Source organism: Coturnix japonica, chromosome 6 (assembly GCF_001577835.2).
Source record: "Coturnix japonica isolate 7356 chromosome 6, Coturnix japonica 2.1, whole genome shotgun sequence".
Taxonomy (NCBI): domain Eukaryota; kingdom Metazoa; phylum Chordata; class Aves; order Galliformes; family Phasianidae; genus Coturnix; species Coturnix japonica.
Window position 1 is genome coordinate 13,630,528 of NC_029521.1, and position 26,219 is coordinate 13,656,746.

A 26,219-nucleotide genomic window follows, 5' to 3' on the forward strand; every position below is an offset into this window, starting at 1 on the left:
TCAAAGCCTGTGGCTTTCTGCCATTTTTTTTTTAATTATTATTATTTTAATACAAAGAGAGATGCTCTTTGGAAAGATTTGGCTGACTGTCAAGCTTAAAATCAAATGGTTCAGATTAGATTAGTGTTCATGGCATTTCATTTGATTGTTTTAAAACAGAGACCATTATAATTTGATGGAATACTTGCAAGCATTGCTGCTCACAGTAGGGAATAAACTACCTTCATGCAGCATAAAACTGTTTCACCTCAGCAGCCTGCAATCTCACTTTTAGGTGTTTGGGCAGAACGTCTCCACTCCCCTTGTTGGCCTGAGCTGCTGACAGGAACATTGAGTGCGTTTGTTTTTCTTTTTCCCTTGTATCTACTGGTCTGAGAAGTCAGTACAGCCATATACTCTTACTTCATTTTGAAGTGTTTTCTCTCTGAAAGAGAAGCAGTTAGCTGTTTGCTAGCTGAGGAATGCCAACCTTTTGGCTTCGAGCAATGGTGCTCCCCAGAAGCTTTGTCCTCTTTGGTGTCTTGCCTACAGACCATTTCTCTGAACTTCCCACGTACTCTGGGTGTTTTTTTTTCTAATGTGGTTCCAGGGAGCTAGCGGATGCTCTGGGCTTTGTGATTTGCAGATAGGAATTGTGCAATAGCAGAACGAAAGATAAGCAAGACCAGTGTGAGAATGTCACAGGAATCTGCCGTGCTGTCAGTTCCCTGCTCCACCCAGTAGGCAGAAGTAGCAGAAAGCCTTGTTATTAAGTTCTTCCTTTAAGCAGGAGACTGAAAAGTGGGTGTAAGCTTCAGCAGCAAACGCATCACAGACTTTTTCATCTGTGTCCTAGCACAGCAATCAGGACTGAGGAGAATGCCTGTGTAAAGGAAAGAATTTTCTTGTCCTATGTGCACTGTTAAAGTTCTTGTGGATAGAAATGAATGGAAATTAATATACCTTCTAGTGATGAGTCTGTTATCTTGGTGTGCAAGGAAAAATCTGCCCAGTATCTCCAGCGAGCTGTGAATCTCAGAGATGAGATATGCTCTAGAGGATGGCATCTCTGGCTTGGTGCTGAGGCAGCTGATGTCTGTCAGGGATGTTTACCTTTAAGATTGCTGTGCTGTTCACTCTTTGCTTCAACCAGCCTTATGGCTATTAGGTAATTAAAACCTTTTGTGTCCCTCTGTTTTATCGTCTCCAAGGTTGAGCTTAATCCAAGATGCAAAGTTGGATATTTTGGGGGGTCTGAACTGTAAATGATGGTCTTAATATTGATGAGGTCTGCATTGATTAAATCACATTTAACTGCAGAAATCAACCAATACTTACATAATTTCAGTTCCATGGAGAAAGCATTATCAAGCTTCTGGCTGTGGGAACTCTCCCTTGGGCTGACAACAGCCATGGGATCGGGGCAGGTGGCCCTGCTGGAAGGTGCTCTCCCCAAGTCTTTGGACCTGGGCTGGGAGCCCTCTCTCCCTAAGGAAGATGGTCACAACAGCTGGAGAGCTACCTGAATTGGAGGGAAGGTCTGGCACCTTTAATTTCCATTTTCAAGTTATATGTTCTTAATTTGTTCCATATTATAATATTTTTATTATGACATGGCAGTGTTTTTAGGGATCTAGTTAGCATTATTTAATCAGACTGGCTAGATTGATTTTGTACCTTGTTCCTGTGAATAGTGTTCTTCAGACAATAGATGAAACTTAAGTTCATTAAGTTTTCTGGGCTATCTGCCTTAGTTCATTGTGTCTCTAAGATAATGTTAGGAGTAATGAACCAAGAGCATCAGTTATGCTTTCGCAACTGGCACTCCTTGTCTCATATTTCTGTAGTAATTGAACTCAGCAGTGAGAATCGTATCTGTTTTGGAAGAACAGTGTTCTTGGGTCTGATAATGCCATTCTCTTTTACTTCAGCCTGTGTTTCTTGAGCTCATGCCAAGCTGACACTTGGACATACAGGAGCTACAGGTTTTTAATGTGATTTTTCATTTGTTTATTTTTGCAGTACAGGAACTGTATGGAGCTGCAGTTGTTGTGACCTAGCATTAAAATGCTACAGAAGACTGGGAAGCTCTATCACCAGTTCAGTAATAGGAATTTTCTGTGTCTTATTAAAACAGACATTTGGTATCCATGGATTCTTAATAGCATAACAATCTTAAAGTCTCTGCTGTGCCTTTGAAATAGGAGTTAGCTTCTTTCTGGCAGTAGCTGCACCAGCAGTGAAAGCAGAGTTATTTGAATAGTTGCTTTTTCTCCTTATATTTTTTCCTGCTTGTTTTTTATTATCCTTTTTGTGATTTGCTAAAGGAGCAGGCTGACTTTATTCCTGGGAACCTGGCAAAGGAATTCCTGTCTGCACAGATGCAAAAAGCTTGTGTGGTCACTGTGAGAGCCCCACCATTACGGCACTCTCCTGGTGATGACAGATGAAATACAAAGCTTCTCATCTCTTTCTGGTTCCAAGACTATGAAAATCCATAGGAAAAAAAGTGTTCAACTTGTAATAACTGAGATATCTTGGCTCAGAGTTTTGTAGCCCATTTTGAGAGCAGAAACTTGTCTTGGGTTTGAAATCCACTGTTTACTCTCTGCTGCTCACACCTGTCCATCTGGCACGTGTTTTGGGTTGTATTTCCCATTCGTGCTGTGAAAAGACTTTTTGTGACTTAGTGCAGGGTCTGCTGCCTCAGCTCGTTCCTCACGGCGTCCTGCTCTGATCTCCTGCTACCGCACCTACTGCAAGAGCAGTGCTTTACAGAGATCCTTGCATTACTGCCTGAAACTTACTTACCTCACACAGTTTGTTTGGCTTGTGATTCATTTACCGGATTGAGCAAAGAAAAGGGGATTGAGGCTGAAAATGCTTTCAAATGAGTCCTGTATACGTTCAGTGCTCAGGAATGTTGTGCGACTGGCGTGATAATGGTCTGTGTCTGCAGGCTTGCAAGCACATCTGAGTGTTTTGCATGGCATACTGGCAACCATGAAGAATGTTCATCTTCATCTCTGTATAGATGCTTGCCTGCCTTACAGCAACACAGAGCCTTCATTAATATTTGCAAAATAAGCTTAATGAAAGCACAAACAAAAAGGTTACTGGAAGGGAATGGATTGGACTGTTTAACACATTTGTGGATGTTGAGGGAATTCTTTGTGCTTTGATAGGAGATGAAAAAATTGTAACTGTGGGGAAGGTGAGAAATGTACCTCCACAGATACCCACTTCATCTTCATAAGGAGTTACTGAGTTATTTTGCAGATGCTTCAATTCTGCCTGTACCTGTTTTGTAGTGGCACTATAGTGTGATCACTACTTCAGAACATGTGGAATAGACTTCTCTTATCCATCCTGGACTTAATAGTTATACCCACTTTTCCAAAAGTGGGATAATCCTAAATCTTGTTGGTGAGGCACCAGGAAAATACTAAACAATCCTCAGTAATGAGGTGGAATGGTCTTGCAAGAAATAAAAATATTTTATCCTAAGTTTTTGTAGTTCCCATTTCTAGGGATTCCTTATAACAAATGCTGCTGCTGCTATTTTGTTTTTTCTTTAAATTCTTGTTACATTTCCTGAAGGATGAGAAGTAGATGAGAGCATTTTACTGATTCATTTCAGTTCTTCAGAAGCACCGCTGCTTCTTGGAAGAGGCATCTTCTATTAACGTCAATTATATAGATAAACAATGTCTCTGGTTAAGAAAATGTGGAGAATGTCTTGTGAGCTGGTGAGGAGCTTTGTGTCCTCCTCATCTCCTGACATGAGGATCAGTGCAAAATCCTAACTCTAGCATCGACAGTTTATTAATGTTCATAATGTCATCCCACTACTTTATGAGCTGCTAGGAGATCATTAGAAACTTTTGACACTTAAGCATTGCAAAGGACACATGTGAAAACTGGCGTGGAATTCATGTAAATGTTTGTTTTTCTGTTCTCTCTTTAAATCTAACTTTCCTCTTAGCTCTCCCACCATACTTGCCCTCCTTGCTCTAACATTCTTTTCTTAGAATTCTGTTCTCCTTGTTTTAGTTTTTGGGTTTGGGTGCGGAAGGCTTCTTGTGTTTTGTGTTTTTTCTTTTCATTGTCTCAGAAGATTCTGTGTATTGTGGGAGGTGAGGCAACGCTGCTCTTGGCAGAACACCACAAAGCCAAGAGAGTAATTAAATGACGCAAGCCTTTGATTATTTTTCTCTCTCAAGCTTTCTGGCACGGCTGGGCATTCCAATTGCAAAAGGAGGACCAGGAGGAGAAACTTCTAAAGACTGCATGCAGAACTAGAGGAACTGTATCGGAGACTTCTTGCTGCTCTGAAGTTCTGGAGTTGCTGCTTTTTTTCCTGTGAGGATAATGCCACTTTCATCACCCAACACAGAAGTAACTGAAACGGAGCTGCAAAGGTTTCATTTTGGTTTTGGTTTCTCTGCTCTCTCGCTAATTGGATTGTTCCCATCTTCAATAGGAGGATTATAAAAGAATTAGTGAAGCTGTTTTCCTGGGTGGGTAGCAGGGGGAAGGTAGCCGGTGGGTTTTTTTCCTCTGGTTTCGACTTCCCTAATCTGCCCTTTGTTCCCTGAAGCCACTGCCCACTTAGAAAAAGGAGCAACAGTGTAACAGATGAGCTTGTAAGATCATGGATTCCTTCCCTTTTGCAAACTTTGTGGCTGCTTGTAAAGGAGGCTTTTGCATACATAAGCATGGAATGAATAGTATCCTGGGCTGGGTTTAAAAGAAGCAAACAACTGCTATCCTGAAGAAAGGAGCAATTCCATTTAAACTGTAACGTGCAAAAGGTTGGATGTTATTCCAGTTTTGAATTTTGGTGAAATAAAGGAAAGATCCAATCAAGTAAAATACTCTGGCAGCCAAAACCTGTTCTACAGCTCAAACTGGAAGATGTCTTGGAAAAGAAGTTACTTTTCTGTGGGTCGAGGGAACGTCCAGGGGATGTTTACTCCACGAAATACAACTTCGATAGCACCCAGTAAAGGTCTGAGCAACGAACCGGGGCAGAACAGCTGCTTCCTGAACAGCGCTCTGCAGGTGAGAACACAGAATGTAAACTGTTTCTGCCACCTCTTTGTGTCGGTTGCGATACTTTCTTTGGCTGTGATGTGCAACAAATGCAGTCAGGTCTGGCATCGGAATTTGTAAGTTTCAGTTTTTCTTGGTGCTTTGACACTTGGATCCTTTCTGTCTGTGTATGAACTGGTGAGCTGTCAACCAAAGACAAGAATGTGTAGTAGTATGTTGCATTAAATCTTCTAATCTAAATTATGTCTACTCCTTAAAGTAAATTAATTATTTTTGATGATCCAATCCAGGTCAAGGGTAGATAACATCTGTACAAACTCCTTTTTATGCAGTCCAATTTTCTTTTTTACTGCCAATTTGCAGCGTAGATGCTGGAGTACTTACCTTTGATCTAGAAGAAACAGTTCTCCTGTGTCAGAATGCAGTGGGGTGGCTGCTATACTTGCATTCTCACTGTTTACATATTTGGGGCACCTGTTTGAGTTTCAGCCCTCAGTCTCATTCCCATTGTGTAACTTGTCTGGGTAGCACAGGCTGTGTCACTGCAGCTTTTGGGTTGTTTTTTGTAGGCACAATTAGCTTTTCAGGTAGCTTAAGGCTTTGAGATATCCTGGTGATGCAAGTAATACAAAAGAAAACTTCAGTGACTCTCCATAGTCTCAGCTTGCCAGGAAGTACAGGACTAGGTTTGAAGGTAACCAAGTCAAGAAAATTGCAGTTTTTGGTGATGTGTTAACTGCTGCTGTTGAGCTGCACAGTGCAGTCACTGGCTGCCTCCTGATCCCAAGTTATCGAGCCCAGGTCAGGTCGAAGTAAAGCCCAGTGCCAGCTGTGTGTTGAATAGGGATGTAGAAGTATGTGACCTGGCCTTCAGTGCGCTTCAGAAATTGGTTTCTTCTGTGTGAGAATACCAGAAGTACTTGTAGCCAAAGCTTATTATTTACTACCATTATTATTTAAAAAACAGGATCTTAATAATTTTATAGTATTATACATCTCTTTTGTCTTATTTTTTTAATCAGTGTTAGTGTAAGAGACTCTTGACTGTTTGTTTTTCTTTACTTTTAGGTATTTCTATAAACATTCAAGATAAGCTCCAAAAGCAATTACACTGACAAACTGAACTAGTTCCTAAATGCATTTTTTCTTTTTGTGAAGCCTGCAGTAGCTGTTCAGGAATGTTGTATGTAATCAGATGCTTCAAAGACTTACGTTGCCTCCCAGGCTCTTAAGTACAGGGAGAGTTTGAGTGAAAACATAACCCTAACAATTCTGAGGGTCTGGCAAACTTTACAGATCAAATATGCCCTGAAAGTGTTATTTTTGTAGTTCAGTTCTAGGTAGTATTTAGGTGCTGTGATCTTGTTAACAGATAGTTACAGATAATTTACATTTCTTGAAAACAGTACAATTTTTATTATTATTATTTTATAATTTTTTTTTCAGAATTGTTTTCCTAGTTAGTTGCTCAGGACAAATTAATTGGTGAGATGTTTGGTCCCTGTGTTGGTGCTAACAAAGTGTTCAGTCAGTCACATGCCAGCCCTGAGCCATTGCGTTCTGCCTGGAGCCTGGCACAGTGCAATTCAGGTCAGGGCTGCTCTCACTGCCTCCTGACTGGGGGTAGAGCTTGCAGAAAAGGCCGCTTACTGCTCATGGAAACAACCAGCAACAAGCATGAGGAGCTGCCTGTGAAACACCTCGGGTCAGTGCTGGCACTGTTGAGCAGATGAGAATATATGTGGTTGCCCAGGTTTGGTAGTAAAACATAACCCAAAGCTTGGTGCTGTTCCAGCCAACTTTGCCTTGTGCTGTTGCTGTGATCATCACCTCAGTAACCTGTCCTGAAAGAAAAGAATAACTGTCCACACTGGTTAGGGTTAGAAATCTGCCAGTCAGTGTGTGAAAGCACTTCCTAATGACAGGATTTGGGCATGGGACATTTTGGCAGTTCATTGTTTTGACGTTCAGGAACATGTTAATGCACACGCTGCTGGTGTTCCATTTCTGACTTTCGCCCTTCCTACTCAGTGTTGAGGCTGAAATGGGATGCAAGGAGCTGACCTGGGCATCTCAAGGTTGTTACGGCCCTGCACAGCTTTGCAGCATGGTACTGCTGCACAAAGTAATGTGGTTTTGGTCCAAAGCAGGTGAAAAGGATTTGAGAGTAGCATCCTGCTGTAGTTTTATGCATATAAGTGATACAGTTCTTGAGAAAGAGAAATGAAGATGTCGGCTTGCAGTTAGCTAGAAGACGCACTATTGAAAACGATGTTCATTAGCATTAATGTACTATTAGAGTTGTTTAGTGTGTGCAACTCCATTCAAAGCTTTATGCAGTATTTTATTCTCTGTATTAATAATATCAGCTGTGCTCCTCTTTGTGTTTCAGGTTCTTTGGCACCTTGACATTTTTCGCCGCAGCTTCCGACAAATCTCAACGCACAAATGTATGGGAGATTCTTGCATCTTCTGTGCTCTCAAGGTAAAAGTTGGAAAATAATTCTTTTAAGGTAAAAGATACATCTCCAGTATTTTTATGTCTAATTAAACTTGCATCTGGAAATTGGTGAGAGCAAAGGTAAATCTGATTAGGTGCAGCATGCAGCTGTCATAGTGCTGGTGTGGAAAATGCTGTCGGTAAGTCGCAGTTAAGACTCTGTCATCAGTGGACTGCAGATCATTGCAAGCCTCCATGTTTGAAATATCACTTCAGACAGTAAAGTACTGTTATCTTTTTTTATTTTCCTAAACTGTCACTTGGCTTATAAATATTTTACCGCAGACAGACAGTATGTTTTTCAGAATTCACCCTTCCTTCAGAGCTTCTTTAAATGTCAGCATGAAAAGCTTTTCTGTTCCAAACTGTTGATTATATAAGGCTAAAAGGTATTTTCTACTGTAAATATTGATGTCTGCATTAAATGGCTCAATTCTTTTTGGTCTCTGATTTAGAAAATATCAATTCTGTTTTTAGATGCAGGTAAAATATCTATCCATGATGCTGCCTAGACAGTAAGGTCTAAATGCTAGTTGTTGTTCAAAGTACTGTTACATACTTGAGTAAACTGTACAATCCTACATCTCAGTTTGTATTTACCCATTATTTCCTATTGCTTCTGTTTTGGATTTTTTGTGTGTGTATTTGTGTCCTCCTTTTTGAATTCTTCTGCAAACCTGTTGCTGCCTCAGTAGCCTGGTGGGAGAAATTGTCACAAGCAAAACATAATGAAAACCCTAGCTTTAATGTTCCTGAGCAGTGATTTTTCTTTCAGAAATGACTACGTCATTTTCTTTGATCTTAAATGCGTTGTTAAATCTTAGTGAATATTTCAATTTTTTGTGGGAGATTTTTTTGTACTATGAATTCCGTTCACAGTGATGAAAAGGAGAGACAGCATGTCAGATGGCAAAATTGGGAGTGCATGGTTTGAGCTCAGATCATATGAAGTTCACAGGCAGTATTTATGGTGTATTAGCAGTCTTGCTTCTGGTGAATCATTTTTAGAGGTACTCTGGTCAAGATATCCTCAAAATCAGCTTTCTAGGGAGTTTTTAGGATGTTCTGGATGGCTTTTCCATTGCAAAAGAACAGTGAAGAGGAAACTTTTAAAGCATGAAAGATAAGTTTTATTTCCTTTTGAAGAAGAATCTGTATCAACACCTGCTGAAATGGTGAGAGGGATATTTACAGCAGTGTTTTCAGAAGAGGATATTTTAGTATGTTAAGAGAAGGATAGCACATCCAAAGTCAGAAATACAGCTGTGCAAGCAAAGAAAAGATGAAATACTGAGTTTCCCTATAGAGAAATGACAAAACTTAGTGTTGATTGGGTTTGAGTTCATGAAATTCAGTGCTATAAATGATTCAAAGCTGATTCCCTCCAGTACTGCCAAGTGATTGCTAGCGTTCTTTGGTAAGTAAGGGCAGAAAGAACAGGATTTGGGAAATAATAATGAATAAAAGTTTTTGTTGTTCTTATGTTTAACAAAGCAGCAAGATATTGCAGAGTTACAAGGAGTTCAGGTTCCTCCATTTGGCTGAAAGTACAGTGGACTCTGCGGCAGATCTGGTTTGTTTTAATATAAAGACAGCGGCTGATGTCTTGTTTGGAATGAGAGTACTGAGAAAGTGGGGAAAAAAAATAAAACTCCATGAAAGAGGAGAAGATATATTTTTATGTAGCTGTTACAGAAGGGTGAACAGAGCTCTGGAACAAGCTGCACAGAGAGGCTGTAGGGTCTCCTGCTCTGGAGATATTCAGAACCCACCTGGACACTTTCCTGTGTAACCTGCACTATGGAGCCTGCTTTAGCAGAGGAGTTGGTCTTGATCTCCAGAGGACCCTTTCAACCCCTGTAATTGTGTGAACTGTGGACTAAGATGCATCTGGAATACCAGAACCAGCGTTAGAAGAGGAAAGTGCTACAGTAAGACTGCAGGGTGGCAGAATCTCTGGAATATATGTATTAAAAGCAGACATTGGGTCAAGTAGTGTTTAGTTTTGTTGATATGATTCTTGCTTTTGATGTCTTGCTGAAGTGTGCAGCATGCCATTGTAAGCTTCTAAGTGCTAGAGTGGTTGAATTCACTAATTGTGTGCCTGCAGCCATATAGTTATTTCTAAATTATGCAGCCTTACAAAAACGTGCTGTTCTCTCTTCTTGCTCTCAGGTATCTTCCAGGATTTTTTTTGTTTGCTTCCTTTCCATTCTTCTTAACAATGCCATGTTCAGCCATAAGGTGTTTCAACCTTAAGTTTCCAGCATTGTGCCAGATCCTGGAAGATCTTTTGCGCACTCACTGTATAGTTCTTGAATCTGACTATGTGCAGAATTACCGTAGCTCAGAAAATTCAATATACAATGAAAAATACTCAAGAAATGCATCGGGAAGTAAAGAATTGTATGGAAAACTATTTCTGCCTCTGTGCAGTAACTAGTACTTGACAAAGTAAATAAACAAATTCCAGCTGGCTTTAACCCAAACCAAAGTGTTAATATTGTCTCTAGCCACAGACTGTTCTGCATAGGAAATATCAATGTTTTACACAAGTCTGTTCTACAGCCTTCAGACAGCTTACATACATTTATTGTAAAGCTGTTCAAGAGAAAAAGAAAGTAGAAATCTGCTTGTTAAAAATCAGAACTGCTTTAGTCCCACTTTCTTTAAGTTCATTAACTTAACAATATCTCACAGTTTTGTTATTCTTTGAACGACATCACAACAAGTTTCCACCTTTATTAAATGGTTTAAAATGTTGAAGTTCATACATAAGTACTTCAAAGATTTCCCTGATTTTCATGGTGCTACCAATTCAAATATTATACAGATATATAAAACTCTAAGTCAAATTGGGGATGTACACCTCCTCCCACCCTCAAACCAAAAAGCCCCTCACAGACATCAGAAACAAATCAGAAGGTTATCTTGCATGCAACTGGAGAAGCAGGGCTCCTACACGAACAGGGTATGTATGAGGGATAATCTCATACTATGGAGATGACTGCATTCATCTTCATGAGCTCCTTAAGCAAGGCAGTACGAGGGAGGGGAAAATCAAAGCTATTTTAAAATATATGCTTGTTCTCTGCTGCCCTCTGGATCAGTGTTTCTCAAACTGCTCTTTTTTTTTCTGAAGGAGTTGGGGCTGTCTGGCACATGGTATGTGAAAACTTGTACATGACAAATGTGATAATGTGCTTAATATGCATTTATCACTGCAGGCATCACCAGGTGTGAATTGTGTCCCAGTGCAGCCAGATCGTCCCTTCCCATCGTTGCTTATCCTTTTCCTCTGCTCTGGTTTTCTTGTCTGCACTGGAAGCCTGTAACTGTTGTCCTGCCAGGGTGTTGCCAGCTTAGCTTGTAGGTCTTTGACATCCTCTTTCTCTTGAATCTTGCCTTAGGCTTTGCTAAGATGAGGGAGAAGATATGGCTGGATCCAGTGGGAAGTCAAGAATTTGGAGCTGTATACCATGCGAAAGTCTCCTGTTAGGGTCTGGGGAGAGGTAATTAGCTTTGCATGCTGCCAGGTGGACCTGCCCGAGATTCTGCCCAGACTGAGTGAGGATGGGGCAGGATGTGTTTGCTTTTCTCCAAAGCATGCCAGCATGTTCTGCTTCCAGCCTAGCCTGGGAAAGGGGCAGTACCTGGGGAAGAGAGTGTCTATCCCACCCCTTCTCTCCAGCTTGACTTGGCAGGGTACTTGCTGTGTTGGGCAGAGAGGGTTCACGCTCTTTCCCAAATTTGAACAGTTGCTTTAAGGGGAGCATTCTCTTCCTGATGACTCTAGAGGAAGATAATCTCCACTAGGCTAAATTTAGCCTTTGAAAAACACCGAAGTAGTTATTTTTTCACACATGCTTGGCTTGCTGCAACTGTTTCTAGGGATTCTGATGTCATGCACAGCATTTACTGTAAATGCTCAGCTATCTCCATAAATATTATTTATAATTCTAAACTTTATTTATGGAAAGAACAATCACAGGACAGTGATGTGTCATATCGGATATCAAATTGCATCTTAGTTTTGTGCCACGCTGCAGATATCCGTTTCATAAGTTCTTAGTTTTAAAACTTGCTGAGCTACCTGGCTATGTTTGTGGATTAATTACAGACATAAGTTCTTCGTCCATTTTGAAGGAACATTGCATCAAGAGCTGTAAAAAGACAAGGGGGAGCTGCAGTCTCTGTACTGGAATTCCAAACACCGTTCCTTAAGATTTTATAGCATTTTAAAATGTTTAGAGTTTGTGATTTTTTTGGTGCAGTAGGTATCTTTGTCATGATGCCGTTTGCCCACTCTAACATTGTAACAGCCTTTTGATTTATCGTTAATGTTCAAGTCTACTTTATTCTGTTATGTTTTCCCTTTTTGTAGAGTATGACTTTGCTTTGGTGTGTGTTTATCACAGCTGGAAGGGGGCAGGAAGGGGGAAATCCGTTCACTGTGCTGAGCGTGCCACAGAGAGTTTGTTCTTCTTCCAGGGATTGTACTGGAAGCTCTATAGTGCCAGGATATCGGACAGGGTGTTTTCTGTAGTTTGCAAAGAAGAATACTCTATTGATTGATAAATTCCAACAGGGTTGTACTTTTCTGTGATTTTGTCATGTGCAACAAAAGCAGGAAGAATGTGAATTTTCTGTGTAGACTGTTGTTTTCTAAGGTGAAAACTGGGAACAATTGAGTGTTAGGATGCTTAAAGAAATGGAATGGCCGTAATTCATGGTTCTGATTAGGTACCTGTTAAAAATGTAGGGACTTCTTATGGAACGTTTGTAACATGGTTAAGACGTTAAGTGAAAGAGTCAGAGTACAATGTATTAAATATATATAAATCTGTCTTGTTAACTCCCAGACAAAAGTAGTTAACTCAGGAAACTGTTCTTGCTGCTAATAAGCTGGTAGTTGAAGCTTCCAATAAATGATTGCCTTTTAACTTGATTCTGTTAGTAGCCAGTTTATGACTTGATAATCCATTTTGGAAGGTGACATATTAGTGTTTAAGGTACAGCATGAATAGAAATATAGATCAGGCTGTAAAATAAAGGACTAACTGGAAGTCTAGGTTGTTTGTTACCAGATGTGGAGTTTTAGAATGTGATCTGAAGAGATCACATCTGGCCAGCACTACTTGCATTAGTGAAGCCAAATAGAACATGAGGAAATGTGAGAGAGAAATGTGAGCTAATGGAAATATGGTAGATGGAAATTGAGGAGAATGGATGGCAGAAACCGGAATTTAGCGGCCAGAATTTTTCTTGATTTTTTTTTTATATGTTGGTGTACTGAGCAGGAGGCTGCATCAGGAGAGTTTTTGCTAAAAGGCAAACTTCAAACACAGAGAATACTAAAGCATTTTGGAGTTAACAAATTGAAACATGTTAAAACATCTTTCTGTGAAAGAAATCTCCTGGTGCTGGATCTGCAGTGCTGTCTCCATTGAGAAGGAACTTCTGCACAGTGCTGGAGGAGAGTAATTGATTCTCAGAATGCTGCCAAGAACAGAACTCAAATTTATAGCGCACAGTCACTGGTCTGATTCAATAGTTATTGCCAGGTCTAAGCTTGTTCCATCAATCTGGACAGATACACATTGGAGATGTCAGTGTATCTCAAGGAAATTGAATACTTCTTTCCTAAGGAAACAGTGAATTGAAGGCACCATTAGAGATCATTTGGAGCAGATCTTTTAGAGAAGGGTAGGAGAATTCAGTTATTTCAGCTTCACAGTCTTGAAAATAAGAAGTCCTAAGACATCAATCACAGAACTACCTCAAAGAATAGCGACTGTCTTATACTCTAACCAAATGAAGCGTGAGTCATTTTTATGATAATGCATGTGAATTTTGGAAATCTGAAGAAGAAAGCCAGGTTTTAACTTGAGTAATTTCTTAATAAGGTTTCTTTGTCTCAAACTGTAAGTTGGTCGCTGTTGAAGCTTCAGAAAGTTTGTACTTATTCCCACACTTGCCAAACTGGAGGAGATTATTCTGGGAGAGCACTGACACAAGAACCCCTTGTTCTGACAGATGTCAAAAGCTCAGACCTGTAGTAGAAATAACAAGAAGCTTCCAGTTAGAAACTAAGAAAAAGCCAATTGAATGGTAATAAACCAAATGAGACCCTGGAACAGATTGCCTGGAGTGGTTAAGGAATTTCCAGTTTTGGATGCCTCTGAGCAAGTTGGCCTGAGACCAGCTATGTGAAGAATATAGCTGATCCTGACACGGTACTTGGGCATGGAGCAGATGCAACTTGATTGGCTTCAGCAATTTATTTCTGTTATATCCTGCTTATGCTTTTTAATTCAGCTGTCTGTGTTACCATTTCCAGACCTTTGAAGATCTGTAGAGAGAAAGAGGTGGGTCTCTTTTGTTTTTTTAGATAGAGCTCAGGAATGCAGCGTTACTAAAACGTGCATCTTGTCTGAAAAATCCCGTGTTTATATTCTTCTGTATTGGCTCTTTCCAACATTCCAATAACAAATCATTAGTACAGAATTCCAAGTCCTGTTGTTGATTCAATATTAGGAATTACTTCTGTTTTATGTTAAACCTAGATATACTTATATCTATGTGCAATAATACATTTTTCAGTTCTGCTACTTTGATTTGAGGTACTGAAAAGTGGTAAAATAGTTAAGACTTTTCTTGTTCAGGAGGCTTTTAGTAGTGTCTTTTCATATTGTGGTTTTTAAGGATACTCTCAACTGTATTGGAATGTGGTCATTGTGGGACAACATCAGCACTGTGAATACACTAATGAGGTTTTCACTGTCAGGTGAAGAGGCTTTTGAAGGAGAGCAGAGTTTGAATGTTTCATGTATGAAGCTCCCATTAAGCACTTGGAGAAAAGATGTCCTGAAAACTCCTGGAGCAGGACCAGCAGTGCTTTCCTGGTCTGTGCCCAGCTGGCTTTTAGACCTGCATGGGAATCATATGTAAGTGATAACAGTGTAACTCAAGGGCAAGATCTGAAATTAAGGAGTGAGATCCAACTTAAATAACTCAAAACAATGAAACAAGTGCCGCACCTGTCCAAGTCTGAGAGACAAGAAAGACCTGCTCTGAAGGAAAGGTGAGCAAAGAATGTGTCTTGAAAAACAAGGAGAAGGGGAAACAACTCCCCCATCTCGCTCTGCACTCCTGAAAGAAAAGAAAAACTGCAAAATAATCTTAAAAAAAAAAACAAAAAAAAAACAGCCAGCAACAACTCTGGGTTCAAAGTGCATCTGACTCAATTTCAGGCGATTTTTGGGGCTTCCTACAGGACACAAGTAGTGTGGTTCAAAGTACCTTGAACTGCACCGAGTGATGACACTGTAATGTTTGATCTTTAAGATTAAGACACTCAGTTATTCATTGTTTTTAAGATGTTTTAATCTTCATAATTTAAAGACGACTGTACCACTGTGTTTTATGCCTTTCCAAATATTGAAAAACATTCTGTCTAGTACTGGGGTCTTTTGCTGCTTAATTTTACATAATAAAATTATTTGATATTCTTTAATGCTACTAGGTGATTTTTAAGGTTATGGTAACTGTGATTTCATAATTACTGGCTGTAAAAGGGTTTCTTGTTTTGCTTTTGTTCTTTGCTTTTAATCATGAAGGCTGCAATTATTTTGTGATACCAAAAATAAATAAATAAATAAAAAATTGATGGAGGGTCTTCTGGAAAACTCAGAGAGCTGCTTATAATCATCAGGGATCACCTTTTTGTTCCTGAACCTTTCTATGCTAACTACTATGGATGTTATAGGTAAAAGTGAATTATGCTTTTTCCTAAAATCTGGTTGTTTGGTTTCTTCTTTCAGCTCCTGAGGAGCTTATGCTGATTCTCCCCCTGCCAAAAGTGCAGTCATTTCTGAGCTTCTAGGGGCAAACCATGACCTGTCCATCAGTTCCCTGTTGCTCAGTTGCCTGCTTAGCCACTAGACAAGCGCTTCAGTTTCCAGATCTATAAAGTAAAACCAGTGATAACCAGAATGAACATGTTTCTGAAGCACGGTCACGAATACTTCCAAGGTGCTCTTAAATCCCTTAAAAGGAAGAGCTTAACTAGGGTGGAATTGTTTTTCATTGATGTAGTTTTTTGATGTCTGCTGTAGTGAGATAAATCTACTAATGCAATGAGAAACTTGCTCTGTTGTCAGTGGGACAGAAAATGGAATCAGGATTGTTAAGGACAGGCTTGGATATTCTTTCAGTTTTTATATGTGTATGTGCAAGGCAGCTGAGGAATGGTGTTGTCTCTAACTCATGGGATGTGAGACTTTAATTGCCTCACAGCCTTTTCTTTTTTACAACTTTCTTTGTTATTATTTGAAATTTTAATAAGTGTGGTATTAGAAGAGCTACTGTCTTCAGCATGGTGGGCCCTCATCCATCAATAAACACTGGAAACATTACCAAGATAAAAATAGAAGTGAAGAGAGATGCATGTTTTATGTCTGCATTAGATAATCTGTCAGCATTATAAATTCTACTATTTCCATAGCCAAGAATGAAGCAGACACTGAGACTTGTTTGTGTGGCTGTGCAGTGACTGGAATGTTCTGCATTTTTTCAGCTTACTTGAAGCAGCTGAGTTTAGCAGACGTCCCAGTTTACCTGTTCATTTCCAGATAAGAAGCAAAGAAGACCGGTTATAGGAGATAAAGATTCAAGTTATTTATTTTCAACATATATTCATTCTAAGTATGCTGGAGAGAAACTTTCAGTAATTACGGGGAGAAGTAACACAGGAATGAATGCTGGTACAGGTTCTTATTATGGGTTGGAAAGATAATCAAGCCAATAAACCACTTTGAAGCTAACATTCTCTTGTACTTGTCTAGAATGCAGAAAAGCCAAGTAGTTAACAACTGAAGATGTTTTAATTGCAGTAAGAACAGGCTTTTTGTGTGATCTTTAAGAAAGTTGTGTGGAAAGTTTTGGAGGCAAATAAAATCATGGGATCAACTCTGGTGAAGATGCTCATTTGTCATAAAAATTAGAGTAAGAATAGTTTGAAAATAAGGGCTAGAATTTTTCACTTGCTGAGGATCCTACATACCATATTATTCTGTTTTTTGTAGGAGGGCACAGTGAAAATTCAATAACAGTTCAGAAAATGTTTTAGAGATTATGCACATACAATAAAAGTTGGAGCTTATTCAGTTGAGAATATCTGTTGAACTTTCATGCATATAACTCATGCTTTCAATGATAATGCTTTTTATAGATCTACTTGTTGCAAGTCATTACCCAGATGAACTGTGAGATATACAGGTGTGAAAATAACAGGTGTCTGAAAGCAAGTGAACAGCTGGCCATAGATGGGAGCTGCTGTTCATGTAATGAATTTTCCTCTCCTTATGCTGACACAGTCATCATTTGTTTCTTACCTACTTTGGCTTAAAGTAAATAAGTTCCTGAAAGATTGTAGATGACACATTGAGGGCTAAAATGTTAGGAAAGCCTTGGCTGAAAGAGGAAAGAAAAAAAGCATGTGTAAGAAGAATGCTGTTGATGTGAAGTTAAAAAGTCAAGTTGGGAAAATAGGAGTAAAAAGTGAAGAAGTTTTGGTGTCCATTGTATTTGTTTCAGGAATCAAAATTGGAGGAAGGCCTAAGGAGGATGATTATCGTGCAGGAAAGCTAGCCCTGGGGGGCTCCCAGTCCTGCCGTTTTTGCCTTTATGTTCTTTGAAAGGAAAGGAAGGAAAGCAGCAGGAAGATAGATAACAGTTTCAAAGGAGAAGCCCCTGGAATTTTTTATTGTAGTCCCTTTACAGTACAAATATATTTATCGCTTGATCAATGTGAATTAAAAGCTTCTTGTTTGTTTTCAGGCAACCTAGTGGCTGTGTGTTTGAACATATAGTGGTTAAACTTTTTGTTTATTTGTTTTCTTACCAGGGTATCTTCAACCAGTTTCAATGTAGCAGTGAAAAGGTGCTGCCTTCAGATGCCCTGCGCACAGCTCTTGCAAAGACATTTCAGGATGAGCAGCGGTTCCAGCTGGGTATTATGGATGATGCTGCTGAATGTTTTGTGAGTATGACTGAAAGATGATCAGACGGTATAGATGTAAACTCCCCCACAACACAGTCAGCCCCCATCCCCAATTGCAATAGACCTTGTGTCCTCAAAAAGACAGAAGTCACAAAGCTTGGAGTGTCCAGTGGGAGAACCAACATTTGTTTTAATCACTGATGATTTTGAAGTGTATACATCAATATTACATACTTAAATTTCAACTTCACACATATTCTGCTTGTGGTCTCAAGTATCTGTTCAATAGGAATTGCTTTTGTGATTAAAAAAAATTCTTTCCATGCTTTTCAAAATTCTGATACGTGGTTTGTTGCAAAAACCTCACAAATGTAATGTTCTCAATCAAAGAAGGCAATTGATTTTACTCGTCTGCAAACACTTAGAATAGGTCATTAGAGCAAAGGCTTTGTCAGCGCTAGCAAAATTGGCAGTTGGAAATGCTTCCCTATCTGCTTCTGTAGCCTTTATATAGATAAAGATATTGGTGAAGATCTGCCATTTCCTGCCTTGTCCCTCCTCTTAAGCTTTCTGAAGAAAAGTTGCATCAAATAAGTAAAGTTTATTCAGTAAGGTTTATTCAGAGCAATGTGCATTGAAAAAGTGCTCTGTATGATACTGTGGCCAGGACCCTTGACTTCTCTTGTTCTTTCTCCACATATATATATATACACACACACACACACACACACATACACATACATACATACATAAACACACACACATATATATATATACACATACATACATACACACACACACACGTATATATATAAAAATAATTTTATTTATTTGTTTTCCCTCTGTTTTATAGAATGTAGATTATTTATCGTATTTTGAAACACTTGTGTAGCATAGAAATTGGTTTAGGGTTACTTGGTGCTGATGAGGAGAACTTAGTAGCAACCAGTGTAAAATTGTGGAGCTGTTCTGTCTGTTACTTTTGGTCAAATCCATGGACTTCTGACTACTGGACAGAGTGATCAGTAACAAATCTTCGGCTGTACCAGTAAATAAAATGAATAGTTATTTGGTATGGCATTTAAAAATCAGATGTGCCATTTTCTTTTACATCTGAAACAACTTGATACTTTTTCACTCTTTCTTGTTTGGACTAGGAAAATCTGTTAATGCGAATTCACTTCCACATTGCGGATGAGACAAAGGAAGATATTTGCACTGCACCACATTGTGTTTCACATCAGAAGTTTGCAATGACCTTGTTTGAACAGGTGAGGTGATGCATGTTTTATACAAATCAGCACTTCTCAACTTCATGTTTTAATGTGAAAACATGTAGCTCTGGATCACCAAAATATATATATACACATTACTTTCCCTTTTTCTTTCTTTTTAGTGTGTTTGTACCAGCTGTGGTGCCACCTCTGACCCATTACCTTTCATCCAGATGGTACATTATATCTCCACAACATCACTTTGGTGAGTTCAATTTTATTTCTTTTTTTAACGGAATAGGACTTCTCTTATTTATGCTAACACTGCCATTTGATCTCTTCCTGCACAATGTGTCAAGAGCCTTCTGAATAGCAGCATTCTCTTGCAGTTTTACTGCTCCATCCAGTTTGGTGTCATCCCTAACGTTGATAAGGGTGGGGCTGTGATTCATTATGCAAGTTGCTAATGGAAATGTTAAATAGTGTCAGCCTCAGAGGAGCACCACTGGTAACTGACTACTGGCTCTGCTTTGATTCTCTGAGTATGAAGTTCCAGCTAGGTTTTAGTCCACACTGTATTCACACAATGGCTTGGGTTCAAAGGGACCTTGACGATTACCCAGTTCCACCCTCCTGTGTTAGGTAGGGTTGCCAATTGCTAAATCAGGTACTAGATCGGTTCACCCAGGGCCCCATTCAACCTGGCCTTGAACATGTTTGAGGAGCTGCATTTACAGCTTATCTGGGTAACCTGGTCCAGTGCCTCACCACCCTCTGAGTAAAAAATGTACCCCTGACATCTAAATCTCCCCTCTTTTATTTTAAATCTGCCCCCCCCACCCCCCTTGTCCTATCTCTATTAAACCTTGTAAAAAAGTTTGTCTCCTTCCTGCTTAAAAGCTTCTGACAGTTGTGATTCACCTTCTTATCATTCCTATGACAAGGTGATTTCCAAGGGGATATTTGGTCCATTATCTCCCCAGGTAGTAGAGCAAGATTGACCAGTCTTAATTCCTTGATTACTCTTTCTTGTTAATGCTAAAGATGGGTGTAACACTTGGTCTTTCTAGTTGTTGGTTGCCATGACCTTTCATTAAAAGGGTTGCTGCTCTAGCTCTGTTACAGTTCTACTGAATGAACTGTAGTGAAAGGAATCTGATTTTTCTTATCCTTGCTGCTCAAGGATACCTACCATAGCATACTAGAGGCAAGACTGTTGTTTGTTTCTGTCTTGAAGTTTTGACTGGGATGATAAACTTCTGTTTGTTGTCCTGAGTGAGAGGCGTGGCCCCTAAAGGTTGTCTTGAAAACTGTTAGTTGAGTAATGTAAAGCTGGGCTTTGTTCCTCCTTGTGGCTGCTAACTGCCATTTATTAGAAGAGCAGCAAAATAGTCATGTAAACTGTATTCAGTACTTTATATAAAAGATCTCAATAATGTTGAGTTGCATGTTATCTAAAAAAAATAAATGTCCAAGAGTAGTATGTTTATTTACCTCTTACAACATGTTAAGCTTGAGACAAGTTTGACCATTAATATTCTTGTGTACTTATTGTTACTTTTCTTTTAACAAGGACATTGAAATCAATTGAATACTGTGCTATTTTTCACCTGTAGTTTCTTCATTAAGGGTGTACTTTACTCTGCTACTTCATTAATGTGGCTGCTAAAGGGGAGCATTTTTAATCTTATGTTTTCTCTGTACTGCAACCTTAAATATAAAAAATATTGCGCAATTTAAGGTTCTCAGTTTCTCAGGGAAATGCTCTTAATGTGTTTTGTGTTTTTAAATTTTTGTTAAAATTTGTTTCCTTTATGCTAAAGCAACCAAGCTATTTGTATGTTGGAGAGACGTGAGAAACCCACTCCAGATATGTTTGGAGAGCTACTACAGAATGCCAGCACTATGGGAGACCTGAGAAATTGTCCGGTTAGTATGTTTAGTTTCCTCCTGAGCAGGGCAGACAGGACAGAAGGGTTGACAGATTACACTGGAATGTATTTTTTAGCTCATGAGCACTTTTCAAGATTTAGTTCAAAGGAATGTTAAGGAAAAGGTTAGATGAGATTTTTCTTTGCATTTGAATTCAGTACTTCTGAGTTATTTAATGAAGAAAAGGAAGGAACTGCTGATGCTGAGAGCCTCCTTGACTAGAGAGATAAGTGTTGAGAACAGGTGTGGGTTGAATGGAAAATAAGGAATGAGAATTTTTAGAAAGTTAGAATCCACAGAAAAGGTGATGGAAGGTAATAAATTGAAAATGTTTACATTGCCCACAGGGAAGGGGTGCAGTTAGAGTGTCTATTGTATGTCTGGTGTTAAGCATTGCTGAAGATTGTTGAAGCCTTCAATGCCAACATATGAAGCAGCAATTATTCTTATTTTTATTATTTATTTCTTATTTCTATGAAGAAATTTTTCAGAACTTATCAAAAGAAACAGAAGTGAAAGAGAATGTGGAGACTTTTATCTTTTGATGGGAGATCTGCTTATTGGCAGTGGTTTTAGGCTTTTTAGAAGGAATGTTTGAGAAATTCATCGAGTTTCTCCGGTGATTTTTTTCCTATGAAAGCACTTTGTTACCATCTGTAATAAAAGCATGAGAAAAGATGTACTTATTTCTTAAAGAATCTTCCCTGTAGTACCATATTGTGGCACAGGTAGTAGAACTTTTGCACCTGTTACTGTAATTGCATGTAGAAGGTCAGTTGTTTTGCCTGGATAATCCTCCATTCAGCTTCCCTCACAACCTTTCAGTTGGAATAAGTTTTACTATTGATACTGTACCTGCATCATATAGCCGGAATCTTGGTCAGAGGGGGAAAGAAAAGAACAACCTCTACTTATTGTCAGAGGTATTTCCAGTGGTGAGAGCTTGTAGGATGGCTGGTATATCTGCAAGAGCTATGTCAAAGGCAAGAACCATCACAGAAAATCTGAGGGAGTATTGTTTCACATTTCTGACTGACGTATACTATTTGGAGTATGAGAGATGCTGACCAGAAAATGTGTGGTGGTTTGCATTTAACTGGTATATAACCTTTTAAAAACAATTACTGTCTATGCTAAGTTCATAATCATAGGCTGTAGTTCTTAAAATTGTTGCTGCTTAAAAATGTTTACTGCTATGCAGTAAAAATGGAACAATCTGACTGAATTATCAGTGCACATATCCATTAGCTTAAGAAAAATACAAATGGTTTTATGCAAATGTAACTTTTTCCCCTTCAAATCATAAGGCTTCAATTTGGTTCTAAAACAAGTTCCATATCTTTTTCTACCTTTTGAGTGCATTCAGATCCAGGGCTTTAAATAAGCGTGTAAGAGCCATCATCAAGCTACTTTAAATATTGATTAATACTTTGGGCAGGGAATAACTGCATAATTGTTGCATTGCGTAATGCTGCTGTTCAGTGCCTTGTGAGCCTGAAGTTTAGCAGTACAGGCTCTAGCAGGAATGGTGTGTGTGTCCATTCCATTCTATGACTCCCTCCCCACCAGCCTTCTGTAGCTTTTAACTTTGAAACATTCACTTTTAGTCTCCATTCAAATAATAAATTTCTTTTTTTCAGGAGGGGATATTGGTGAATATGTGGTTTTACTTACCTGAATAAAAGAAATGAAGATATTGATGTTTTAAGCAACGAGAAAAGTCTTAAGATATTTAATAAATAAAACATGATTATTTAGTTAGGAAGGATAATGCTTTTCTTTATCAAGATGAGCTGGTTTGTAACTGTGAAATAAACAGCTGGGTGAAATTGTTTGCCAGTTCTTGCTGGCCCCGTCTTAGTTGATTTGGGAAGTGTTTCTTATTGATGTTTAGCTAAGGCTGGACTACTAGACGTTTCACTTGCATGACTTATCAGTATTTCATATTATTCCTGTCTTGCAAAAAGTGCTCGTGATAGCTAGGAGAAGTGAAGATGATGAGTATTTGAGGGCAAGAGTTGTTTTTTCTTTCACTTTTTGGTGAGATAATCCACAGAATTGCTTGTACTTTGAATGTCTGTTGCAAAATGTGTATGTAGTAATCCTTGATGTAAAAGTATGACATCTACATGTAAGCATCAGAATCTTCTAACTTTCTATCTGGAATCAAATCAAAAAAATAAATAAAGCCCACAGCCACACATGCACTTGGTTAACTTTCTAAGCTGTTGTTAGGAAGGAGCTCCTTATGATTTTTTTCTGGACTTGTAGTGTCAGAAATGATAATATTCAATTCTGAAACTGTTCCCCATAGAGATGAGAAAGTGTTCTCATTATGAACATGCTTTTTTTCTGGGTTCTTATTTGTGAGGAGCACATGTGATGCGCCCCAGGGGGGGAAGTGAGTGCTCTAATGAGACTGCATCAAAGTTGTCCTGAAAATAAAAAAAGATAATGCTCTGCTTGCTGGAATTACAGTGGTAATATCTTAATTCAGATGGTGGGTTTTTTCCATGATGCTTTAAAGATGCCTACAATTCCAACAGATAATGGATCAGAAGAACCAGTGAGAAATGTGTTAACTTCAAAAGCAAGCTTATCTTTGACAAGTGCTCTGACTAGAGAGTGGGGGAAATGGCTGATAGATAAGTAGTGATAGCTGTATTAAAATGGAAAAAAGGAAAACAAAACAAGAAATAATCAGTAAAGATCAGCCATGGCAACTGTGCTTTTGAAATCTGCACTTGTTAATGCCTAGCACTAACATTACAATAAACAGATTTATTTTCAGTATTTTGTTTTATTTAAATTTTCAGAGTAACTGTGGAGAAAAGATACGTATTCGGCGTGTGCTGATGAACTCTCCACAGATCATCACCATTGGCCTGGTTTGGGACTCAGACCACTCTGATCTGGCTGAGGATGTTATTCACAGCCTGGGCACTTGCCTTAAACTGGGAGATGTGAGTATTTCATATGACATCTGATCTGAAAGTAATGCCTGCTGTTTTGAATTTTGGCTCATGATGTCAGAGGCAGACATGAGTGGTATGACAGTAGAGGTTGAACTTTCCTGTTGATATTCTGTTACATTTTGTTGCTGTGTGACAGATGGCAGCAGAGAATTAGTCTGACACAATAGTGTCTGATATGGAAATGGACGTAGAGCAAAGGCATATCACTGAATTCCTCCGTGCAACAAAGATGGCACCCAGTGGGTAGCACCCAGTCATCAGTGCTTGCTGAGCATTTTTGGTGGCCAAACAGTGGATGTGAGCACAGTAAGGCAGTGGCAAAACAGTGACAGTGGGTCACCTCCTCTGGTGCACATTTTTAGGAGAGCAGAGTGAAGGCTTCTCTTCATCACTGGAGGAAATGCGTAGCTAATGGTGGTGACTGTGTTGTAAAATAGTGCTTTGTAGCTGAGAATTTGCCCTATCAGAGTGTTACGGTTTTCTTTGCATTTGTTATAGATTTCATGGGAATAGGTGGGAAACATTACTTTCAGAGGGACCTATGCATTTCAGTTACCTCAAAATGCACAACTTTTCTCATAATAATTCATAGTAATGGATTGAATAAAATAAAAAGTTGCTACCTTTACCTTCTTAGCTTCTATAAATAGAGGGCGTATCCAAAGATCTGGTCTGTTTCCAAATGCTTCTCAAAAACTACAAAAGTACCCTCAAAGTTTCGTATCTCAACTTTATAAAATTATTGTGTATGGTTCTTGAAAATAAGAAAAAAATACTCCAAAAAACAGTTTGTCTGAATAAAAACATGCACACAAGTATAAACGAATTCTAGGTTGTGATTTGTACTGATTTTTATTGATGTGAATTTCTATTACTTACGAAGATAAAATGTGGTTTATGGTTATTTAACTCTTTATCCTTCTAATTTCAACATGTAGTATATTGCTTAGAAGTTACTTAAAACTGAGCAGTCTCAGAGATGATGGCTGACATTCAGAGATAGGTTAAATTAAATAGTGCACAGCATCCATAGGATTTGTCTTTTAGAGCATTTACTTGATCTAAATTAGATGATGTTTTAGTGCTAAATTGTTTATATACTGAATTATAGCTGTGCCCTACTGTAGCACTGAGATACTATATTAGGATATTTAAAATCAGAGCAAGTTAATGGAAATGTGGTTGTACTCAGTGCAGTACTTGCACAGTAAAACACTAAATGCACTAAGAATGACTGCAGTATATTTTTAAATAGAACACAGTCATTTGATATCAGAGAACAGATTTTTGTGTGGGACAATTCTTGTGACCTGCTAATATGTTCATTTCATCATTTTACACAATATTATCTTAAATTGAAGTCTGCTTGAGTCAAAGATAAATGCCAGCTGTTTAGTGTCAGAGCTGCATCCTTTCTACAAAGTAAAGAGGCAATAACAGATTTAAATAGCATTTCATAGAATCAGCAACTATAACACAGAGAATACGTGGGTAATTTCTTTCAGTACACAGTTTTGCTTCTATTGATTTTTAGAGTCTTCAAGACTGACTTGATTCTTGAGCACATGCTCAGTTGATAGTCTGTTCTTGGTCTGTGTCTCTATTTTTGCTTGAATCATGGTTAATTACTTCAGTCTTTGTTGTCTTATTTTCTCTGGCTTTTTGTAGTAAAAACAACTGATGCTTCTATATGTAGTACCTTATGGCCTTCAAACAGAAGGCAAAATGTAAAATTATGTTATTGATTTCTTGACTTTAACTCCTCTCCCTTCTTGAAGCTCTTCTTCAGAGTAACTGATGACAGAGCAAAACACTCAGAGCTGTATTTGGTGGGAATGATTTGTTACTATGGAAAACATTACTCTACTTTCTTCTTCCAAACTAAAATTCGTAAATGGATGTACTTTGATGATGCTCACGTCAAAGAGGTAAGAAAATAATGTTGAGAAAAACAATCTCTTTTAAATTTGCTGTTTACTTGTGTGCAAATCCTTACTGTTCTTCAAAGATTTTGAGAAATCCATTTTCCCACTCCAAAGCTGGAGCTTTGCACCTTTTCATGAGTAAAGTAAAGCGTTCTTGGAAAAGTGTACCAGAAATCTCAGAAGCACCCTATTCTTGGTTTTGTTGTGTTGGCTGTTGTTCTTGCTTTCATGTTGTTTGAAACCCTATTGTCTGTGCGCAAGGCTAACATGCTTCCCTTTCCCTTGCTGAGGAGCAACATTGCTGTTTAGTCTGGGCTTTTAGGGTTACTTATTGAACTATCTAGATACCACTCTTCCCCAGTAGTTGCTGCCAACAACACATTTTCCACTTGTTTGTTCCTTTCTTTTATTTTCACCAAGCTTGAATTCCTTGACATTCCATATACTAGTGCTTGGATCTTGGCACAGCGGTACTCACCCCATTAGTTTGTTTTACTCTATTTCACACTGCTTTCCTTTTATTCCTTCTTGTCGTGGAGACTCAAACATGAGAGAGGAAAATTTTCTCCTGTAGTCATGCCAAGCACAGTCTCAAAGGGAAAACTGATCCTTCCATTTGTTCTCGGTCACATTTGT

General features: G+C 38.7%; 1 protein-coding gene across 12 annotated transcripts in view; it reads left to right on the forward strand.

The window, feature by feature from the left end:
* Window positions 1-26,219, forward strand: part of USP54 (ubiquitin specific peptidase 54) — a 90,111-nt gene that overhangs the window by 38,446 nt on the left and 25,446 nt on the right. For 10 of the 12 annotated variants that reach the window (XM_032445585.1, XM_015866501.2, XM_015866496.2 and 7 more), the window contains exons 2-9: window positions 4,203-5,043; window positions 7,427-7,519; window positions 17,442-17,576; window positions 18,695-18,808; window positions 18,934-19,016; window positions 20,575-20,680; window positions 23,500-23,646; window positions 25,437-25,586. In XM_032445585.1, the coding sequence (XP_032301476.1) occupies window positions 4,897-5,043; window positions 7,427-7,519; window positions 17,442-17,576; window positions 18,695-18,808; window positions 18,934-19,016; window positions 20,575-20,680; window positions 23,500-23,646; window positions 25,437-25,586 (975 nt within the window). In that variant the 5' untranslated portion in view covers window positions 4,203-4,896. The remainder of the gene's footprint in view (window positions 1-4,202; window positions 5,044-7,426; window positions 7,520-17,441; window positions 17,577-18,694; window positions 18,809-18,933; window positions 19,017-20,574; window positions 20,681-23,499; window positions 23,647-25,436; window positions 25,587-26,219) is intronic. The other 2 variants (XM_015866493.2, XM_015866498.2) reach the window with 2 other exon arrangements.